We start from the raw sequence: 22,712 nt of genomic DNA, 5'->3' as shown, positions 1-22,712 counted from the left end.
CTACAAAGAATGAGAATCAAATGATATGCTATAAGATTCCAATGGTAGATAATGTAATTCAAATGCTATGCTATGAAATTCGAATAACATATATCACTGGAATCACATTGCATAGGATTGAAATCTTATACATCATTTGATTCTCATTCATCATAGCATTACAAAACCTAGCAAAGCATAGCATATCATGTAATATCATATCATATCATCATATCAAAGCATTTTATTTAAGTTTAATATGAGTGGGTCCTGGTTGTGGAGTCCTCCACCAGCTGTGGCATGTCAAGGACAGGTGGCTCCATGAACTTTGACCTCAGGTTCTCTAAATCTTAAGGTGCATAGGTTTGGTGCTAATATCACCGGTGTTTGCTAAGCAGATGAGAAACCTTGACACCCCCTGGATGGGACGTCAGTCCATTAGAGGTTAATCCCTTCCTTAATCCGGAAGCAATTACAGCTGAATGGGCGTTGACAATGAAGATAAAGTTCCTTGTCTATACAAGGACGCATGTCCACACTATATTAAGCGACCATCATAGAGATTAAACCAGTGACCTTTTGGTTACTGATTCAAAAGCAATGACCACATAGCATATGTTTTCTTTTCGCATTTTAAAAAAACTTAAGAATCAAGCACAGCACAGACTTAGGTGAGAAAAATATCACTGCCAAGCCAAGTGCTTCACCTTTCCCATCAAGATATGCATTATTCAAAATCAATTTGAAAATTAAAAAAATACAAAATTCAAAATGAAGTTGTCTGTGGTTCTGACATCAAATCTATAGACCGAAATTCTATAATCCAAATACCATAAATCCAAATAATTTAACAGAAAGGATAGATTGATTATCGAGATAAACAAATGTAATGTGGTTGTTTTATCAAACTTTAATTATATCTTATGAGCAATGCATCAACATAATTTCCAAGCAATATCTAAATAAACTTACAAAATCACAAAAGTATACATCCAATATATAGAACAATGGATGTCAATAAGTTTTATTCGTTGACTACTCAATACGAAGTCAATAAAAATGAAGCCATCATGCACATTATGCATCAATTTTTTTGATAGTTAAATTCATTTTGTGTAAAAACTGAACTTGTAGTATGTCATATTCCATGAACGCTACCCATAAAATGACTGAAGACCCTGTTGTATAAAACAGCCCCTCTGGACTTATTTCAACTAAAAGACATTTTTATGTAGAACAATTCCTAGCATGGATTCAATATACATTTTACTTAAAATGTCCACATACAATTTGTTTACATGACAAACAAACAGTCTTAATCAATAACAGTGCTAACATGTACATATAGAGTCTATCTAAATGTAATTACTGTACATATCATCTATGGTTTGTGTTGTTTATTTACATGTTATATTGTATTTTCTTCACTTTACCTCTCCACTCAGCCACAAAGAGGTTGTCTCTGGTGTTCACACATAAACCCCGTGGACACTGTAAATGACAGTTGTCAATGTAGCGGAGGAACTGTCCGTCCTGATCCAGGATGTGGATAAGGTGGTTGCTAAGGTCCGCTGTCAGGATCCGACCCTGGCTGTCTGTTGTGATGCCGACTGGATCAAATGATCCCCAGGTAGTAGAGGGACGACCAGTGTAGGTAAACCGGAGTTTCCCGGCCTGGTTGACCACCACTACTGCACTGGCTCTACGGTCTGACACACAGATATCTAGGTTCCTGTTCTCACTGATGTATTTAATGGTACCAGATGAATAGAGAGGTTGTCCTTTATCATCAATGTCCATGACAACCAGGAGGTCACCAGAGGAGGTACTACAGACACCGCTAGGTATCCACCCCTATAGTCTGATCAATGTCTGTATCTGTGTATTCTTCACTATGTTCACAGTTCTATCTCTGTAATCAGTATAAACTAGATCCCCACTCCTTGTCACTGTTATGTCACATGGACCGTTCCATGTATTGGTTTCGACTGATTTCACTAGTTCCCCCTGCTGGTTGTATAGTCTCATCAAGTTATCAAAACCACACGCCCAGATATCTTCATTACTCACACAAGACACACTGCGTAATTCTATATATGTGTTTATCTCTGTGATGATCCGTTAAAATTAAATCAAATAATTGAACATAAAGGACATAATTCAGATAAACAAATATACAGTGGTTGTTTTATTAAACTCAATATGTTATGAGTAGTGCATCAACATAATTTACCAGTAATATCTAAATACGGTAATCATGCAAAATCATAAAAGGATACATCAAATGTAGAACAATGGATGTCAACACGAGTTTTCTTTGTCGACAACTCAATATGAAGTCAATAACAAATAAAGCCATCATGCACATTATGCATCAATGTTTTGTTAGTAAAATTCATCTTATATAAAACTGAACTTTGTTGTATTAGAGCCCTCTGGACTTATTTAAACTAAAAAACATCCCTATGTAGAACAATTCTTTACGTGGAATCAATATACATGTACAGAAAATATCCATATGTAATTTGTTTACATGACAAACAAACAGTTTCATTCAATAACAGTGCTACATTAATACATATAGAGTCTATCTAAATGTAATTACACATTATCTTATGTTGTGTATTGTCACATGTATTGTTTATTTACATGTTATATTGTATTTTCATCACTTTACCTCTCCACTCAGCCACAAAGAGGTTGTCTCTGGTGTCCACACATATACCCCGTGGATTCTGTAAATGACAGTTGTCAATGTAGCGGAGGAACTGTCCGTCCTGATCCAGGATGTGGATACAGTAGTTGACCCAGTCTGCTGTCAGGATCCGACCCTGGCTGTCTGTTGTGATGCCGACTGGATCAAATGATCCCCAGGTAGTAGAGGGACGACCAGTGTAGGTAAACCGGAGTTTCCCGGCCTGATTGACCACCACTACTGCATGGGCGTCATTGTCTGACACACAGATATCTAGGTTCCTGTTCTCACTGATGTATTTAATGTAACCAGATGAATAGAGAGGTTGTCCATTGTCGTCGTACTGAATACTTTGTTTCTCTGTGGAGCCAGAGTAACGCACAACTTTTGATTGTCTTCTATCATCACTGACCATGACAACCAGGAGGTCACCAGAGGAGGTACTACAGACACTGCGAGGTCCCCACCCCTGTAGTCTGATCACTGTCTGTATCTGTGTATTCTTCACTATGTTCACAGTTCTATCATTGTAATCAGTATAAACTATATCCCCACTCCTTGTCACTGCTATGTCCCATGGAATCTTCCCTGACTTGGTTTGGACTGACTTCACCAGTTCTCCCCACAGGTTGTAGAGTCTCATCTTGTTATTTAAACTACACGTCCAGATATCTTCATCACTCACACAGGACACACTGTGTAATCCTAAAGGATACTCTGTGTTTATCTGTGAGATGATCTGTGGTACATCAATGAGTGGTCTGTCCAGGAGAGAATCCATGGTGTAGCCATGTTCTTCTGTTTTGATAGATGACGCTGACAGAGAACCAAACTGTTGATAAAGCTGTTCTTTGTTGATCTTCTGAGTAAAACTTGGTAAGGACATTGTGAGTTTAGGAGGCAATCTTCTGAATTCAGCATACCTGGATTTGTAGGCAGAGACACGGCTGACATCACTGGAGTCCAGTAACTTCTTCAGATCAGCAATGCTCTGTGTGATTTCAGATATGGTGTGTTTGATTTCATCTTCCTGTTTGTTTAAGACAGCCAGGTCTTTGGTGTCCATTTCATCAAGATCAGATTTCAGTTTCTGTATAAAGATGTCTATTTCTCTGTACAAGTCCTCTCCATGTCTGTTGATTGCTGTCGTCAATTTCTGGGAGTTTTCTTTCAGATCAGCCTTTTGCTCTGAAATGCTAGATAAAATCTCTTGATATTTAGGATAAATTAATTTTTCAAAATCTTGTAAATCTTTCTGTAAGAATTGTGTTCTGTTTCTTAAACTTTTCAAAATGTCCCCATACATCATGAGTTTGGTGTTCCTTAGAGGAAACACAGAGTTCACAAATAGGAATGTTGCATCGTTCACAGTATTGGTCACATATTTCTGTGGAATGTTTTTGACATTTAGGAAAAGCTCCCCGATATTTGAATGGCACCACTTTGTGTTGTTTGGATTTATCAGAGAGATGTTTCCCCTCACAGTCTTTACACAGATGTATGTTACATATGACACAGTGTAGAGGGGGGACCGGGGTCTCACAGAGATGACACCGTACCACATCCTGGAGGTTGTACTCAGGGTCCATGGTCAAACAACTTCTTCACAACTGTGGACAATTCTGAAATTAAGAGAAAAGCAATTCTTAGATCTTTTTTGCCAATAAATTATACAACATAACTTATCTTCATATCTTTACTAAAATTTGAAGATGATCAAGTTCAGAAATTTAATTATGAAAGTATCCATTGAATCAATAAAAATACTGGAAAAGATAAGATTGAAAATATGGGTTTGTTTTATTTTTAAAACAATGATTATCAAGGTCATATGTCGGTACTTAATAGCAAGCGCAGCGCCGGCGCGAAGTGAGCTCTACCGGCAAGGCGTGTGTGAATAGAAAATTCAGACTATTTGCACATTCATTCAACAGATTTTTTCGGCGTCAGTAAATCGAACCAGTAATGCCTTGTATGTGCATTATATATATAATAAACATTAGACAGCCTAATGAACATTTTGATGATATTAGGCTAACTAATAGGAGGATTTTTAGCCACTTCCTGTTTAATTTCACATCAAAAAGTTAACTGTTACGTACAACTTCTGATTCTTGCACTGATATATATGACTAAATTAGTGACCTATATTTCAACCTCTCCTAAAACCTTTTACTAGATGAAGTATGTATGTGTGGATCCAGGAATATTTTTTTCTGGGAGGGGGCGGGGATGACGGATAATTCTATTTACTAAGGGAAGGGGGAGGGGTCCAATGTCTATATTCATATGAAAACTTTTAACCTCTGTGTGTAAATTTAAGACGTTTTAATTTTCAAGAGTGGTCCAAGATTCCCCCCTCTAGATCCGTGCATGAAGCCCACAAGCACCTGTTTCTGCATCAAAAGGGATGTTAGTATACCCTATTTTGAGGCAAAGAAACAACCTAATTTAAATGTGCAAGGTTCAACCTTTTTTTCAGCAAATGTACATTGTACAGCGAGTAGACACCAATGACCTTCTTTCATATTACAAATTTTTAGTCAAAGTCTGCAGCTGTGCAGTTTCACAGGCCTCTGAATTTCTATCAATAAGCCGTTAAATGTATGTCATTGAGAAGAGAGAGATATATACCCTATCTATATTGAGAAAATCTTTAAAAAACTTCTTCCAAAAAACCTAATAGGCCAAAAAAGGTCAGTTTGTGTGGAGTCATCCTCACTGACCTCAGGTAGTGTACATTCAAGTTTATTCAAATCATGGTCATCGGTGGTTGAATATTGATAGGGTATACAAATACAAATACAAATATTTTATTGGCACAAACACAAGTACAATAATTGGCAAAGGCCCAATGGATATATAAGAACATCATTGTATGTTTACCATAATTGATAGGGTATACATGTAGCTCTCTCTCCCATACATTATTTACGACTTATTGAGGGAACTTCAGGGGCCTGTGGCAGTTCAAAGTGATTTTAAACAAGAGGCCCATGGGCCACATCGCTCACCTGAGGAACAATAGTTATGATAAAATCAGCTTAATGGAGTCATAATACGAACTATCTGGACAATGTACAATAATACATGTAGATCCTGTATAAATAAAATCCATTTTTCCCCTGGATATTCTTATGTTTATAATCAAACTCTGAACCTTCCCGTGAGGCCAAAGAATTGTCCTGGGGCCAAAGTCTGAACAATTATAAAGAATCATCTGGCTGATAAGTTTCTGAGAAGAAGATTTTTAAAGATTTACCCCATATATTCATTTGTTAAACTTTGACCCCCCCATTGTGGCCCCACCCTATCCCATGGGGTCATGATTTTCACAACTTTGAATCTACACTACCTGAGGATGCTTCCACACAAGATTCAGCTTTGCTGGCTGATTAGTTTCTGAGAAGAAGATTTTTAAAGATTAACTCTATATTTTCATATGTAAAACTTCGACCCCCCATTGTGGCCCCACCCTACCCCAGGGGGTCATGATTTTCACAAATTTGAATCTACACTACCTGAGAATGCTTCCACACAAGATTCAGCTTTGCTGGCTGATAAGTTTCTGAGAAGAAGATTTTTTTAGATTAACTCTATATTTTCATATGTAAAACTTCAACCCCCCCATTGTGGCCCCACCCTATCCCATGGGGTCATGATTTTCACAACTTTGAATCTACACTACCTGAGGATGCTTCCACACAAGATTCAGCTTTGCTGGCTGATTAGTTTCTGAGAAGAAGATTTTTAAAGATTTACTTTATATATTCCTATGTAAAACTTCGACCCCCCATTGTGGCCCCACCCTACCCCAGGGGGTCATGATTTTCACAAATTTGAATCTACACTACCTGAGGATGCTTCCACACAAGATTCAGCTTTGCTGGCTGATTAGTTTCTGAGAAGAAGATTTTTAAAGATTAACTCTATATATTCCTATGTAAAACTTCAACCCCCCCCATTGTGGCCCCACCCTACCCCAGGGGGTCATGATTTTCACAATTTTGTATCTACACTACCTGAGGATGCTTTCACACAAGTTTCAGCTTTCCTGGTATTATGGTTCATGAGAAGAAGATTTTTGAAAATTTCTCGAACATTTTCATAAATTCCTAATTATCTCCCTTTGCGAAAGGGCCTGATCCTTAATTTTCACAACTTTGAAGCCCCTTAGGATAGGGATGCTTTGTGCTAAGTTTGGTTGAAATTGGCCCAATGGTTCTTGAGAAGATGTTGAAAATGTTAAAAGTTTACAGACAGACAGACGGACACAGACAAGATGTGATCAGAATAGCTCACTTGAGCTTTTAGCTCACCTTAAAAGCAGTGTTTGGCACTTACAAGTGTGTACAATTTGAACACAAAACCCTTTATATCTATTGGTTGTTTTTTTTTTTTTATCTTTTAGCATGTTTAGCAGTTTTGGTCAGTTTTAAGAATAAACAAGTCGGTTCAAGAAATATGTACATTTTTGGTCCCCATATGTACAAGATCCCTCAAGTTTTCCCCAAACTATTATTATATGTGTGTGTACCGATATTATTGATGCCTTATGGCCTTATCGGCTTCTGTGACATAACTACGCCAAACTAAGGTGATGAAATGTATTCCGATATTCCGAATATTACCATATTCATTTCTTATAAATTTACTTGTGCTTTGTAAATAGAATGTGTTATAATTACAAACCCCTCTAACATGACACCCGCAGGTATGATATTACTTCCTGGTCTGAAGGTTACCGTCCATCATTCCCACCAATGGTCGTTTGCTGCGGTACAAACGTGTAGTGGGGTAAATTCGTCACTTGGTTAATTCGGCACCTAATAAACTCGTCAGTGATATATAAATGATAAGGAACCTACGGAAACGTATTAGGAACGCGGCAGTATTTTTAATTAATTTGTTATGACAGATTATCAATTTGTTATAACAAATAATTAGTAGCTTCATATAACAAAGTAATAATTAATTTGTTATAACAAGTTATCAATTTGTACTAATAAACTAATATTTTTTTTTTAACAAATCAATAATTCGTTTTAACAAATTAATAATAGCACAGGGATATCATGGTATTGCACAGAAATCTCATAGCATTGCATTTTTATACTATTTTTTGGTAAATTAAAATGAAATGCTTTATGATGATATATGATACTGTATTTATTACAGTAACTACATGATTTGGTATACTGCGCCAGGTTATGTTATGCTGTGATTATGATAATCAAGTGATATGCTGTAAGATTCCAATGTTATGTACGGTAATATAATTTTCTATGTTATTCAAATTTCATAGCGTAGCTTCGAATTACATTATAAAGCATTGGAATCCTATAGTAGCATGTCATTTGATTCTCATTCATTATATATAGCACAACAAATCCTAGCTTAGCATAGCATATCATGTAATATCATATCATCATATCAAAGCATTTTATTTAAGTTTATCAAAGAATAGCATAAAATGCAATGCTTAAAGATTTCTATGCAGTGCTATGATATTTTTAACTGTATTTAAAAATATATAGTACAGACATGCACCAGTGACCCATCCCAACAGTACGTTGTCCACCCTCACTGGAGCCCCAGTCCCGATTCTCTCAGTCTCTCATACCATACACCTGTGTCTGATGTACGTGGTAATGTATACAGATAAATTACAGAGCAAAAGATAATGATAATTTTTTTTATTATATTTGTATAATTTATTTTATTGCATTCCTGAATAGTTTTTAAACTCTTTCACATCTTATTTACCATTTCTCTACGGTACGTTTTCTCCAAGAGGAAATGTACCTGTACGTTTTTCTTGGAGACACGTTTTCTCCTGGATACGTTTCTCCGGCATTCTATAGTATGTTGTCTTCGGTATATGATATTTTTGTCCCCCGTCGCAAAGCGGAGCGGGGACATAGAAATGCCGGGCGTCCGTCCGTGTGTCTGTACGTCCGTGTTTCCGTCAGTCACACTTTTTTGTAAGCGCTCTCATGCCTACAAATTTTGTCGGATTTTCATTAAATTTATACCAAATGTTTATACCACTATTACCTTGGTCAAGTTCGAAAATCAGCATTGGTCGATACTTTTTGTTGGAGTTATGGGACTTTGACTATAATAATGACTCCGTTTTATCCAAAAATTGACCTTGTAAGCGCTCTCATGCCTACAAATTTTGACGGATTTTCATTTAATTTATACCAAATGTTTATACCACTAATACCTTGGTCCAGTTCCTAAATCAGCCTTGGTCGATACTAGTATACTGCTTGACCGGCGGGGGACCCAGGAATTCTCTTCTTAAAAATCTAAAAAATATGGGGTTTTTCTTTGGTGATGATGGATAGACATTGCAGAGAAAATATATTACTCGTCATATATTTACCCCCACCAAGTATGATTCCCTCTATTTCTTACAGAAATTGATTGTAGTTCATGGCTCTGGAAAAACTGACAGGACTGAAATCTACATACCCCGTTTATCAATTCGCCGAAACCTTCATCAACTAGCTATTTAGAAGAACCACCGATTGCACGAAATAATAATGAAGATATGTCAGACTTTTCCTGTGTCTTTTAACTAACGTACTAATGACATGTACATTAAAAATGATGTAGTTTATTTTTTATTTTTTTTTGGTCAATTTATAAATTTTTTTTTAAATGTCAATATATGGCTAGGTATGCCAGAGGCCCTGGGTTCGAGTCCTGGATGAGACTTGACTTTTCACAACCTGTTACTTATATACAACATTGGTTACTAGCTGTCACCAGATGTAGTCAGAAACGCTGTCACATAAACCATACGATTGGTCAGAATCGAGGTCATTACATGGTCACCTTTTACAGAAAAATGAAACAAAAGCATGATATTCTTTATAATTCAACAAGTTTTAATAGATTCAATAAATTAATGTTCAAAAATAAAACAATGGAATGTTAATACCATGATAAATGAAACAACACATAGAGATGAGTTTTATGCGCACAAAAAAAACTATAAATATTCATAGAACAAGTTGCACAATTATCAATGTAACTGATATCACAAAAATAAGAGCACTGCTTTGTCAGCTGAGTGTGTGTGGTGTACAAGTCAATTCACAGATCTATCAAAAGTCACACAAGATTCTTGTCTTGACAATATAGTATTATATTCGTATTTGGATTCTTCTAAACAATCTTTGACATCACAGAAATCTCATTACATGGGTTATACATGTATGTACACAGAATCATTTAGAGATGAATTTTTACACACAGATAGTTAGAGATCACAGAACTAGGTAGTCTTCAGGGATTCAATATTCACAGATTTTTTTCCCACACAAAAATAGAAGACAAATTTCACAGAAAGGAAGATCTCTCCATTTCATAACAAGGAGATGTTATTGTCAGAGTTAGTAGTCCAGACTCATCAGCAGGGCGGTTCCCCTCTTGACCCAGTGGTCCGGTGATTTCTCCCCCGCCTTAAGCTCCACGGCCACCACAAAGGAGGGTCTGCCCATGCCTCCCGCATGGTTGGGGTAGTAGTAGCAGGGGGCCATGTACATTCCTGTTGACACAAAAAAACATTGGTCATTACGACTCTATAGCATGATATAGTCTATTGGTATTTGCATTGATTTTTACAGATACATGTAATATCAATTTTGGCATACTGTAATTAAATTCTTTATTTAACGCAAGTACGCGTGTACTTAATTCCGTGATTCTGCTGTTTCGCATCAAATTGCCAGAATATTAAATTGCAAACACTTATTTGTTTAATTTCATATACACCTGTAGTTCAACACTGTCTGAAAAATAATAACATCGACTTTGTAATATTTGAGGGTTGTTTCCTGCAATTTTAGGCGAATAATAATTCCTTGTGTTTAATGAGGAATTTACAGTATTTAATCATTGGAGAGACAAACCTTTAGCGACTTTCTTCTTGTTTTCAACGGGCTTAAAGTGGATGGTGGGCATCAGACACACCAGCTGCATGGGGTTAGCCTCCACCAAGATAGAGTTCTTCTTCTCCCAACCCGCTCCCTGCAGGAACAGGCCTTTGATGTACACACCGTCCTGAAAATCAAACAAACCCTTTATTAATACTGTACAATTTCACTTCAATGATAACACGTTGTGAATACTGTAAACTGCATGAGGTAAAATCAATTTAATGTTGTATATATAAACACTGGGGGATACCTTCGGTGGTCCAGTAATGTTGGAATCATCCACCGTCATCACACTGAATTCCCACGACAACGAGTCCACGGATACCTATAAAACACACAATGACAAATGAATACCTGTAATCAGATAATGTTATTTATAAAAACTATTTAAAACTTAGCTTTCATTGATTCCTACAACAGTGACATAGAAATGTACAACTTACGCTGTTCATACGAGCAGAGGTCTGAAGGACGGCGGTCAGGAATCCCGTGGGGAATGTGAACCCAGACATCCAGAAGATGGTTGGAGGGTGGGCGGTCAGGGCCCACTTCTCAAACTGCTCCACTCTCTGTACCAGGTCTCTGGTCCAGGCCGCCAGGGGCTTCAGTGAGGGGTACGCCTACAAAACATGTGATAATGATAAAAAGGGACTCAATGCTGTTGATTGTGAGTGAGGCTAAAAACCTGACGAACAGAGTATTCTGTACAGGGTACAAGTAAGCCTACACACAATAACAGTAGGGGGGTATCAACTAACAAACCTGGGAATTATTTTATTCAACATCTAAGAAGTCTTTATTATTGACACACTTTGAACTACTTGACAGTGTAAATGTAACACTGAATGTTGTAGAGAGACGCACCCTTAACCAGGACGGGGGGACATTGCCATCAAAGATACACTGGAATATGTTCTCCAGTTCCACAGTCATCACCACCAGACCCTGGATACCTTTCTCCAGGTCGGTCAGCGAGCGACGAATCTCCTCCATCAGAGCATTGTAACGCTGAATCTGTATATTGAACAAAGTCACAGTCAGTTAACACTTAGAGATTGAAGGTGAGAGAGAGAGAGAATCTCCATCAGGGCATTGTATCACTATATTAGTATTCATGTATTAGTCAGTTACAGATTCAAGGAGAGAGAGAGAGAGAGAGAGAGAGAGGGGGTCCCCTTCATCAGGGCATTGTACTGTTAAATCTGCAGAGTGAATTAGTTTACTCAGCAATAAAGAGAGAGAGACATATAGAGAAAGTGAAAGAAAGAGAGAGAAATGGAGCTAGAGAGACAGTAAGATATCAAACAAAACACAAATAGATTGACAGATCGTCAGATGGACAGACAGACAGACATCACATGTGTAACACCCACCTCTTGAAGCAGCACCACATTCAATGGTGACGGATCGACAGACAGGATTTTAGCCGTGTTGTCGTAGTCAATGTTCTCTGGGATCTGTTTGAAGATGTTGGCTGCTAGATCTAGGACCTGTAGTAATACATAGGAAGCAATCAGAAATACATGTCAAACAGTGTCATTGATTTAACATATATAGTGTAGGTTAGAGTCTGACAATGCCCTTATCCTTGCAATTTTCCTCAAATCTAAAACTGACCTTGTCCTCGCGACTCTCGCCCCCGCTGGCTGCAGAGATCTGGGGCTGTAGGGACAGCAGCGTGTTGAACAACATCCTGGTCTCCTGGATCTGGGACTGGACTTACTTGTAGAAAGGCACACTGAGGACTTGGTCTTGGAACAAATCGGAGACATAAGTCATCAACAGTCGCCGATCCCAGTCATCCGTGACATGGCCGCCATAGCTGATTCCAGCGATCAGGTATTTCAGGGCCTCCCATGGGGTTTCCTCATACTCGTCTAGATAAATACTCAGAATGCTTTCTGATACCTGGGGAATATTGTTAACAATCAGTAGTTAGTATAGGACCTTCGTTAATTTTGTCAAATCCAACAAAAATGGCAACAAATACAGAGACGAGAAAATATTTGGAGTTATGAAACAACTCAGAAAGGTGGTCCTTTTTCTGTACCTCAAAGTCTGAATCGTTGAACTCGTAGGCAATGTTCCATCCAAGCATCAGGAACTTGCGTCGCTCGAGCAGCACAGAGTGGAAGAAGCAGAGCGAGAAGAGCAGCTTCCTGTACTTGTCCTGTTTGGTGCGCGCTGGAACTGAGGCTCCGTGATCAAGTTGTACAGACGCTTCATGTTGGCCTTCAGTCCCTGTAACAAATACATTTACTTGATTTTTTTAATAATTTTTGTACATAATAGTAATTATTGTATTTTTAAGCCAACATTCATTATTTGTCTTTCCAACTATGAAAATTTTTGTAAGACAGATAATTAGACTTAGATCAGCTAGCCGAAAAATAATCACACACCCACTAATCTTTCTTGCCTGATCAATTTTGATTTACAGTGTAAATTGCCCTTCGGGAATCCCCAACACTTTTCAGTGCCCTACCTTTGGTTAGTTGTTGTTTGCCCCTCCCTAGATTTCTGGTAACTTTACCTTTTTGCCCCTCCTGTCTCTACACTTTTCAGTGCTTTACATTTGGTGGTTCTGTAATCATCTCTATTTATTGCTACTCCCCTCCCCAGACTTTTGGTTGTTTTACCTTTGGTGGTTCTGTGGTCATCTTGATGCCGGTCTGTAGGATGGAGATGGGGAAGTCAGGGTGGGGGCTGCTACTGAGCCACTGGCGGAACTCTGGGTGGGGGTCCTCCACCTGTAGCTGCTCCACCAACTTGTCCAGCTGGGGCATCCAACTCAGCGACAAGTGACAGTTGGCCAGGAACACCCAGTTACCCTGAAACAATCAGACAAATGTCAGAGACCAAAAAACAGTAACCCTTATTGAACTAACAGTCATATGACAGACGGCCAAAATTATCCAGATGTTGCGACCCAAAAAGGTTTTGGAAAAATGACACACAAAATGGTCCTACCTCTCTCACGCCCTGTTTGATCAGCCTGGTTGCTATGGGAGCCTGTCCTTGCCCCAGGGAGAGGGAATAGAACCTCTGGGCCATCCCACTGGACTCAGACAGCTTGATCAGGGAACTTGTGGGGTCCTGTACAAACACAAAACCAGGTTATTGAGCATAAAATTTAATTTTGTAAAATCTCTAATACTTTCATTGTTACAGTAACACTTTGTTACAAGAATATCCTACAGCCTGGCAGGACAGATACTGACCACTCCTGGGGACAGGACAAATATGAGGGGGGTCCTGGTTGTGGAGTCCTCCACCACCTGCTGCATGTCAAGGACAGGTGGCTCCATGAACTTTGACCCCAGGTTGTTGATGATGAAGGAGGTGGCACAGAAGGAGACTCGGTCAGGACGCAGGGAACGGACCAGTAACATCCTCTGTAGCTCATTACACGCATTGTCCCATTCACCTGTGATTAAAGACAGAGGTTAATGGACTAATTGCATCACCTGTTACTTAATAAACAAACATTTATAGAGATGAGCCCTAATTCCTCTAACTTCAATATCTAGAAATTCATTCTGTGAGGATCACAGTGCAACTTGTACTATAAGACAGTAAAAAACGGTTATAGCGAACACGCTTATAATGAATTGTCGCTTACAGCGAAATGGTTTCCATTCTCCGTGACATTATTTCATGTTGTAAACTTGACAGATATAACAAATGACGCTTACCGGTATAACGAAACAAAATAGTCAGTCCCTAGCACTTCATTACAAGCATGTTTTACTGTAATATTCTTACTTCCAGGTGCAATGATTATTCAGGTCTCAGAATTATGTAAGATATATCATATACAACTTTCAGTTTCCTATATGCCTGTAAACTGCTTATGAAGAGAAAATAAATTGCTTTTCAAATGTCATCCCTGTATAAGGCTGTTACAGTAACTATTTTATATAGAACCAGTACCTACCAATTCTAACAGTGACTACAAACAGTACAGACCTGGTAGGGGGGCGGTCTCTGGCTGGGCCGCCGTGTACCAGATGTTCCAGTCACGGGGGTACTGCTCGAAGGAGGTGATGATGCCGTGGAAGTTGGTCAGCTTCTCCAGCTCTGTGATGTTGTCCATAGCCACGTCCCCCAGCCATCCCGAGCACGGGTTGTCCATCTGGTTCTCACGGTCCAGTACCTGGGGACAGAGTCAGAGGTCAGGGGTCAAACAGTGACCTTGAAACACCTTATGATCTTATGACCTTAACATCTTATGACCAAAATGCTAAACACTGAAATCATGAAAATTTCTCTTGAAGTTCCCAAAATTATTTTACAAAAAACACATATTTCAATGATACTCTTAAATATATATATATAGTTCTCTTTCAAGAATATGAATTGTGTGTCTCATTTCTGTAAACCGATTTGCATGAAAATCTTTATAAGATTAATCCTCTCCCTCAATGATTGATGCAGTAGATACTGACCACGCCTCCCCGCAGGAAGAAGTTGTACTCGTCCATGTTGATTTTGCTGGCTGCCTCCAGGATTTTGGCACACATTTGGAAGGAGAAGAGCAGCTTGTGTCGCTCAAACAGACCGCGACAGGTGTACCTACATCACACAATTATCACAAGTTAATGTCAAATGGGTTTTTTTTTAATTCTTGTCTAAGATGATGCAATAAAGAGAAAATATATCTTTGTTGTAACAATAAATGTACCATTAGATATTTGTCTCTTTTTAACAACCAAATTCAAAATATGGCACATGATGGGTAGAGAAACATGGCATGATGGGTAGAGACTTGTAGTGTTTCCTGTAAACAGCATACATGTAGGTGTGGTACTCATTCAGGTTCTGAATTCTCTCCTCCAGTTTAGAACTCCTCTGACTCTTCTCAATGGACATGATGAACAGTTCTATGTAGGCATCCAGAGAGAACTGGTACATGGGATCTATGCGGCCCATGTCATTCAGGACAAAGAACAAGATGGAGGCTCTCTGAGCAGACGGTCTGTAGCCCTGCAGGCAGAAAACAAAATCAACACTACAGAATCTCTATTAAATTAATTTGAAACCATGCACATATAAAGACAATTAGAAAAGTACAGATTTTTTTCATCATGCACCTTCTATAATCCAATTTTCAGTGCATTAAATCACTGTGTACACTTTATCTCATGGATAAATTACATGTATGTACGCATTATCTCGTGGATAAACTACATGTATGTACGCATTATCTCATGGATAAATTACATGTATGTACGCATTATCTCATGGATAATAATGTCCTTGTCACTCACCTCTCTGGCAGCGTCAATCTTGACCTCGGTCGTCTCGGAGATCTGTAGCTGCTCCGTCACTTCCTGTGAGGTGATCTTGGACGTCTGCAGTGTGTTGACCAGCTGTTCATCGTCCAGCAGTGAGCCCTTGGTCTCATTCAGCAGTCTACAGTCAGAATCAGTGGATGTCAATGATAATTATTTGAAGTTTGTCTTGTATTATTTTATAGTATCCCTATACAAATCATTACATGTACATTGATTTCCTTCTTAACTTGTGAAGCACCATTTCTCCAAAGAGAAATTAAATTTTTTTTCATTTGGGATGGGGGGGATAGTATAAAATGTAAATTTTTAAATCAGTTCCTAAAAATTATTTTGGTACCATAGCTATATATACTACATGTAGTTTTAATATATATTGTGCCTTTATAGCAGACACTACAAGATTAGAGTGGAGCCGATAATGACCAAAAAAATTGAAAAAAATGAGATCCCTTAGTGGTACAAGATTTTATTGAGAGATAACAGTTATGATTATGAGGGTGCTACCCCTTGGGACAGACCTGGGAATCTCATCCTCTAGCCTCATAAGTTGTTTTTTTTCATGTACGTTTAATAATACTAGATACTACATATCATATATAAAGATCTGTAGATATAGACAAAGACACAGACCTGAGAATCTCGTCCTCTAACTCGACAAGTTTCTTTTTCCCAGCCGCGATGCTCCGGACCAGGCTGTCCTTCTGTTCCTCCAGATCCGGACGTTCCTTCCTGACCACGATTCCCAACAGTTGGGCCTCCAGACCTACAAGGAGATGCAGTACTTTAAACCATCTATATTCCTTATTTGTTAATCAATCAAAACACAGACAATATTACACCATCTATATTCCTTATAAATCAATCAAACCACAGACAATATTACACCATCTATATTCCTTATCGTAAATCAATCAAAACACAGACAGTATTACAATACATCATCCATACTTACTCCTCACTGTACAATCAATCAAACACAGACAGAGACAGTACCTTGCTCTTTGACAGCAAAGTTGACAATGGTGGACTTGGTGGAGATCTCGGGCGTGTAGTGGGGGTTACTCAGCTTAGTGGTGATGTAGAATCGGAACTCTGGGTTGTACTCAATCTCTTTGTCTCCCAGCTTTATCATGTAAGCTCCACCTACAAACATACAAACAAACAAATTCTCAACTCAGAAAAAATTCAAATAGTATAGAAATATAGCTCCAATGTTAGGAAAATTCTCATCTTACCAGTTTATAGCTTCTTCAGTGCCTGAAGTACAGAATAACTATCTAAAACTATTGAAGTCTCAAATTATTTTGACCAGTGACTCCTATTAGGAGGTTCCTAATTATTTTATCAGTGACTCACACTGGGAGGTCCTTACCCATCTTCATCAATGACTTGAATAGGGAGGTCAACATATTTACTCATCAGTGACTTGTTCATGGAGGTTTCAACCTATTCTGACTTGTACAATGAGGTCCTGCAAGACGACTGCAAGACGACTGGCAGACCAAACTGGATGGCGGACTCCAGAGTCCTCATGTAATCCGACTGCTGCAAGTCTATCACTTTGAGGCCCTGGACAGACACAGAATAGCAAGTGATCAGCACAATGGATCAAACAAATTGGTTCTAGAGAGAAAAGTTGAATATTATGATCAGGTGAACAGACCAAAGACTAAAATCAGAATGTTTTAATAGATGATATGCAATTGTAAACATAGTTGTTTACACTAGTCATTTAATCATTGTGAAGAGTGTTAATAATCATATGAACAAGAAAACAAATTAAAAGTAAACACAGAAATGTCATGATACACAAAAGTATACCAGGAATGTTTCATACACTGATTAAATGTTGACAATACATGCTTACAGAGACAGAGCTGACTTACTCGTGAGGCCTCCATGTTCTCGATCCACTTGATGGCCTGACCTTGAGGGTCCACCATTAGGGGCCACCGATTGGATGAGGTCACGATGACTCCATTCTCCGTGGAGAAGGCATCGCTAGGCAACCCCTGGATGTTCCAGTCCCTGACCTGGGTCGGCTTGGCCATGAACTCACAGAAATTGAAGTTTGGTGCACAGGGAATTCCCAGCTTACGAACCTGTCAATCACAACAATTCTATCATATGATTGTAAAATGCAAAATATAGGACTAGCAGGTTCAAGTAAAACAAACAAAACCAGGTTAAACCTGCCACAAAGTTCAATGCATCGAATTGCAACCTTCATATGAAAACAATTATCATCAATAAACAATTAACACAAAATTTTAAGTCTAATTTCGATAACTGTCGACAAAAATGTCCTCCAATCAGCTTCATCTAGATCTTGAATTCACTGTTTACAATTTTCACACAGTACCTCCTCAATCCACTTCTTCTGGACCAGTTCGTCTCTGTAGTTGGACAAGAAGGGCCCCATGTAGGACATGAAGGCAGCGGCCATTAGGCAGTCTCCAGAGAGGTAGCCCATTCTCTCCTCCAGATCCTGAAGAGTTACACGAATTCCAGATTAGTTAAGGTACAAAATATATCAACATAACCTTCTATATATTAAACCTACAAATGACACAAGCTTAGAGAAGACAGTGGTATATAGTAAGGCAGAACAGTTGATACAATGGTAGATAGATAGACTGGTAGATTGACTGATAAACTGATACATATAGTTAGTCACAGACCAGTTGATACAATGGTAGATAGATAGACTGGTAGATTGATTGATAAGCTGATACATATAGTTAGTCACAGACCAGTTAATACAATGGTAGATAGATAGACTGGTAGATTGATTGATAAACTGATACATATAGTTAGTCACAGACCAGTTGATACAATGGTAGATAGATAGACTGGTAGATTGACTGATAAACTGATACATATAGTTAGTAACAGATCAGTCGTTACATTGGTGGAAACAGTGGTAAATAATGGTACTAGATCCAACCAGTAGATAGAGTGGTATACAGTGGTACACAGAATGGTAGACGGAGTAGGAGTAGTAGACAGAATGGAAGACCATTGTACACAAAATGGTAGATAGAGTATACAGTATGGTAGACAAAATGGTAGACGGTGGTTTACAGAATGGTAGACAATATGGTAGGCAGTGGTTGACAAAATGGTAGATAGAGTGGTATACAGAATGGTAGACAAAATGGTAGACAGTGGTTGACAGAATGGTATACAGACTACTATTGGCATTACCTTGACAGTCTCTTGCCAGCGCTCCTTCTCGCCGGCGAGTCCAGACATGAGTTTGGTGGCTCGTTCCAACATGAGCTCAGTGTACTCGGCTTTCCTCTTGAGCTCCTCCTTCTGAGCGAGCTTCTCGTCATACTGCTGCTTCAACTCAGCCATTTTGGCTTCAACCTGTTAATTATTCAAACTCCTTTAATATAAATTTGACATATGTAGTCGGTTCAGTCACATGCATGCCATGCAGTTTGTAATAGTATGCAATAATAGTCATTCTAAATCTCCAGCAATATACAGTCTTCCTGTTTCCACGACGACATACACCACACATCTGACACACACTTTCACTTTACCTCAGCAAGCTTGGCTTTAGCGTCAGCCAGTGCGTCCTGTTTCTCCTTAAGCTGTGACATGGCGGCGTTCAGTCTCTGTTTCTTGGGCTCCACTACTCTGTAAACGCGTCCATACACCTCCATGGCCCTGACCCACATACACAGTGACTTAGCCGCCCCAGACACGAGCCCAATGATATCCGGCTGGAAGTCTGACTGGGAGCAGTAACTCCCGATCTTCTTCAGCACACGGTCCGAAATGTTGTCCTTGTCAAAGTTCATCAACTGCTTGATGAAGGTAGACTGTCCTGTATAATTATAAAAAAGATATTCAATCATTGCAACTTTTTGAATAAACTAGATATTAAAATCTGTTTCATCAATCTCCGTATGGTACGAAGAATTCTATTGGCTGGAGATAGTTCACATGAGGGAAAGAAAATAGAGAAGGATAGGACAACATTTATTGAAATAACAACACCTCAAGTTGTTCATTAGGTTAAGAAAGACGTTATCTGAATAAAGTTCAATAACTGACAGAAAAAATCTATCTAAGGTAAACTGTTTAATCCGGCTTTGTAACGAAATTGTTTGAGCACTGACTAATTAAGCTGTCTCTTGGCCTTTCTATACATTACAATCATTGTATTACAAGCATTTTGGGGGCTGTGAGTTAATTCATTCACTGACCAAGCTCTCTTTTTGCTTCCCTATACATAAGAATATATTATATTTATTGTATAGAATTATTTGTGTATAGCTTTGTAGAGTACTGACCGAGCTGTCTCTTGGCCTCGGCCCAGGTTGGCTCGCTGCCCCTCAGAATCATCACGGCCTCCATCACCTTCTCTACCAGCAAGGGCAGAAGTCCGTACGACTTAATCTCTGTCATGTCCTTCTTGTTCAATGACTCAAGAGCCTGAAAACATTATTGATTCAGTTCTTTATTCACTAGAGTAAGTGATCTTAATACACTTCAGAGAAAGAGAAGTTAATGGGTGTATTTAACACAAAGACTGTTCCTTGCATGCTCTAGAGCCTGAAAACATTATTGATTCAGTTCTTTATTCACTAGAGTAAGTGATCTTAATACACTTCAGAGAAAGAGAAGTTAATCGGTGTATTTAACACAAAGACTGTTCCTTGAATGCTCTAGAGACTGGAAAATTGAACAACACATTGCTTATATAACCTCTTTGTTCACCTCAGAAAAGAGCTATTCACTTAAACTAAACAAGTCAAAGCAGAGACTGTTCCTTACAGCGATGGCTTCCTGTAGAGCGGGCAGGGCTTCATCCAGATCAAGCTGAGCCAGATCGGCCATGTGTTGACACTTGGTCTCTTCCTCTGCAATCCTTTCTCCCTTCTGAGCCACAGACTGAAAGACAAATTCAAAAGACTTGTTTATCAAGTTGTTGACAAAATCAAAGATTTGTTTATCAAGTTGTTGACATAATCTTTAAGAGGGACTTATTTATTCTTTTTGTATTTCCTACTTATAATCATACTGTTCACATATTAGTCATTTTTTGGTGGAGAGGTGCCTCCACAATAAATGCAGAGAGGAAATTACTGACGTGAATATTTATGAGTGTATTGATTTACTAGTTAAATTTCTTTCTTTGAATTTTAAAGCCTTTTTCTTCAAAATCTACACTATGACACCATACAGTTATTTAGCCCCCGTTACCTTCTGTTGTTCGTCGGCCTCTCGTTTCTGCTGTATGATGATCACCAGGTACTCGTCACACTGCTTTTGGAACTGGGCCACCTTCGTCTTCACGTCCTCCAGCTCGATCGACATCTTCTCCACTTTCTGTCTCGTGTCGTCTATCTTACTCAGACCGTTCCTCAGTTTGTCGGCTGCTCCTCCCAACTCGTTCTTCTTGTCAAACAGCAGTCTAAGAAATCACATCATAACAAAACATAAACCTTTTTGTAAAATGATTCTGTAATTTTTTTAGTTCCAAAAAGATTGGCGGGACTTTTATTTATTGTACAGGCAATACACGTATTTTACTGAACCAAATATAATTTCAGCATCAAAGAGAAAACTTCACGTCTACTGATCCCTGTCACTGGAAATTTACAGTTTCACTACATTTTGCCAATTACTTCACAACTGCACACATGTTTCCGAAAATCAATATGAGATTTATGACGAGAATAAATTGTATACTTCTTGTATCCAGACACCAGTTCCATATAGTTGGTCGGAGTGACGTAGTTATGTCTGCGGAGCTCCGCCAACATCCTCTTGGAGTACTCCGATACAGACTTGTGCATCACAGAGAACATCTTGGCTAACGATGGCTTCAGATTGTCCTAAAATTAAACGAAAAAACTATCAATTAGTCCAATTTTTTATTTTATATCTGAAACATTTTGTAGGATAAGACACATCATTAACTGAATAATTTTTGATATGCAAAATTTTGGTAAGGAAAAAAAGTTGTCATTATATAATATTAGTATGAAAGTTAAAAACTAGACTAAGTATCTTTTCTATGCGGTACTGATAAAAGGATAATATACTGATAGAATTTTGACATCTTGGCAGGATCTCGTTTTAGGGGACACATAACTTTACCCCATCCTCTGATCCCATAGGGACACCAGTCACTTATGGTGGGGGGATTTAACTTTACCTCCTCTGATCCCATAGAAACACTAGTCACTTATTGTGGGGGAGACATAACTTTACCTTTCCCAGAGACATACAGGTACATTTCCTCTTGGAGACAACGCACCCTAGAGAAATCGTAAATGAGATGTGAAAGAGTTTAAAATCTATTCAATAAAATAAATAAATAAAATAAATAACATAGTAAACATTTGTACCATTACACTGTTTCAAAATTTGGAAGAATACAATCAGAGAGTCCACAGATACTGACCACTCCTGGGGACAGGACAAATATGAGAGGTTCCTGGTTGTGGAGTCCTCCACCACCTGCTGCATGTCAAGGACAGGTGGCTTGGTGAACTTTGAACCCACTGATAGGTTCTTGGAATCTTAAGGTGTCTCATGTCCTGTTTAAACATCCTACTTGCTATGAGATCCTGTCTTTGCCCCAGGGAGTGGTAATAAAACTCTGGATTAGGGAACTTGAGGGGACCTGTACAAATACACATATAAACCACTCACTGGGCAGGTTAATGATCCATCACTCACTGAGAGGTACCTGTCATTACAATTGGAACTCATCGCATTAATGAACAATTAATAGATAAGTATGCTACAATATTTCATGTTGCA

General features: G+C 38.6%; 6 protein-coding genes across 9 annotated transcripts in view; all 6 read right to left on the bottom strand.

The window, feature by feature from the left end:
* Nucleotides 1–233: 233 nt before the first annotated feature.
* Nucleotides 234–1,779, bottom strand: LOC136271029 (tripartite motif-containing protein 3-like). The gene is made up of 2 exons (XM_066070098.1): nt 1,413–1,779; nt 234–328 (listed from the first exon to the last, which is right to left on the bottom strand). Exons 1-2 carry the CDS (start codon nt 1,777–1,779, stop codon nt 234–236), a joined length of 462 nt encoding a protein of 153 aa, XP_065926170.1.
* On the bottom strand, nt 934–7,428 carry LOC136271079 (uncharacterized). Its single transcript, XM_066070305.1, has 2 exons — nt 7,367–7,428; nt 934–4,296 (listed from the first exon to the last, which is right to left on the bottom strand). Exon 2 carries the CDS (start codon nt 4,236–4,238, stop codon nt 2,625–2,627), a length of 1,614 nt encoding a protein of 537 aa, XP_065926377.1. The 5' UTR covers nt 4,239–4,296; nt 7,367–7,428; the 3' UTR covers nt 934–2,624.
* A 2,181-nt stretch (nt 7,429–9,609) lies between these two features.
* LOC136270523 (dynein axonemal heavy chain 2-like) lies at nt 9,610–12,382 on the bottom strand. Its single transcript, XM_066068194.1, has 7 exons — nt 12,244–12,382; nt 12,000–12,116; nt 11,491–11,640; nt 11,070–11,246; nt 10,877–10,951; nt 10,600–10,750; nt 9,610–10,235 (listed from the first exon to the last, which is right to left on the bottom strand). Exons 1-7 carry the CDS (start codon nt 12,316–12,318, stop codon nt 10,081–10,083), a joined length of 900 nt encoding a protein of 299 aa, XP_065924266.1. The 5' UTR covers nt 12,319–12,382; the 3' UTR covers nt 9,610–10,080.
* A 15-nt stretch (nt 12,383–12,397) lies between these two features.
* On the bottom strand, nt 12,398–15,438 carry LOC136270522 (dynein axonemal heavy chain 2-like). Its single transcript, XM_066068193.1, has 8 exons — nt 15,311–15,438; nt 15,075–15,201; nt 14,596–14,782; nt 13,848–14,053; nt 13,597–13,722; nt 13,266–13,457; nt 12,677–12,867; nt 12,398–12,534 (listed from the first exon to the last, which is right to left on the bottom strand). The coding sequence occupies exons 2-7, from the start codon at nt 15,147–15,149 to the stop codon at nt 12,724–12,726; spliced, it is 930 nt and encodes a 309-aa protein (XP_065924265.1). The 5' UTR covers nt 15,150–15,201; nt 15,311–15,438; the 3' UTR covers nt 12,398–12,534; nt 12,677–12,723.
* A 1,490-nt stretch (nt 15,439–16,928) lies between these two features.
* The window catches only part of LOC136270521 (dynein axonemal heavy chain 2-like), a 38,325-nt gene continuing 32,541 nt past the window's right edge, over nt 16,929–22,712 (bottom strand). Inside the window, exons 1-11 of one of the 3 annotated variants that reach the window (XM_066068191.1) lie at nt 21,989–22,088; nt 21,633–21,778; nt 21,144–21,354; nt 20,715–20,831; nt 20,231–20,372; nt 19,475–19,761; nt 19,131–19,295; nt 18,286–18,411; nt 17,810–18,025; nt 17,296–17,492; nt 16,929–17,066 (exon numbers count right to left, since the gene is read on the bottom strand). In XM_066068191.1, the coding sequence (XP_065924263.1) occupies nt 17,370–17,492; nt 17,810–18,025; nt 18,286–18,411; nt 19,131–19,295; nt 19,475–19,761; nt 20,231–20,372; nt 20,715–20,831; nt 21,144–21,354; nt 21,633–21,751 (1,506 nt within the window). In that variant the 5' untranslated portion in view covers nt 21,752–21,778; nt 21,989–22,088 and the 3' untranslated portion in view covers nt 16,929–17,066; nt 17,296–17,369. Of the gene's footprint in view, nt 17,067–17,295; nt 17,493–17,809; nt 18,026–18,285; nt 18,412–19,130; nt 19,296–19,474; nt 19,762–20,230; nt 20,373–20,714; nt 20,832–21,143; nt 21,355–21,632; nt 22,089–22,712 lie in introns of those variants that run through there. The other 2 variants (XM_066068190.1, XM_066068192.1) reach the window with 2 other exon arrangements.
* Nucleotides 22,161–22,712, bottom strand: part of LOC136269577 (E3 ubiquitin-protein ligase TRIM71-like) — an 85,597-nt gene continuing 85,045 nt past the window's right edge. For both annotated transcript variants that reach the window (XM_066068184.1, XM_066068183.1), the window contains exons 3-4: nt 22,351–22,572; nt 22,161–22,204 (exon numbers count right to left, since the gene is read on the bottom strand). The gene's annotated coding sequence lies outside the window, so the exon portion shown is untranslated. The remainder of the gene's footprint in view (nt 22,205–22,350; nt 22,573–22,712) is intronic.

This window comes from Magallana gigas, chromosome 8, assembly GCF_963853765.1.
Source record: "Magallana gigas chromosome 8, xbMagGiga1.1, whole genome shotgun sequence".
NCBI classification, from domain to species: Eukaryota; Metazoa; Mollusca; class Bivalvia; order Ostreida; family Ostreidae; genus Magallana; species Magallana gigas.
The sequence above is the reverse complement of the archived record's forward strand: the minus strand, read 5'-3'. Positions and strand labels throughout refer to the sequence as shown.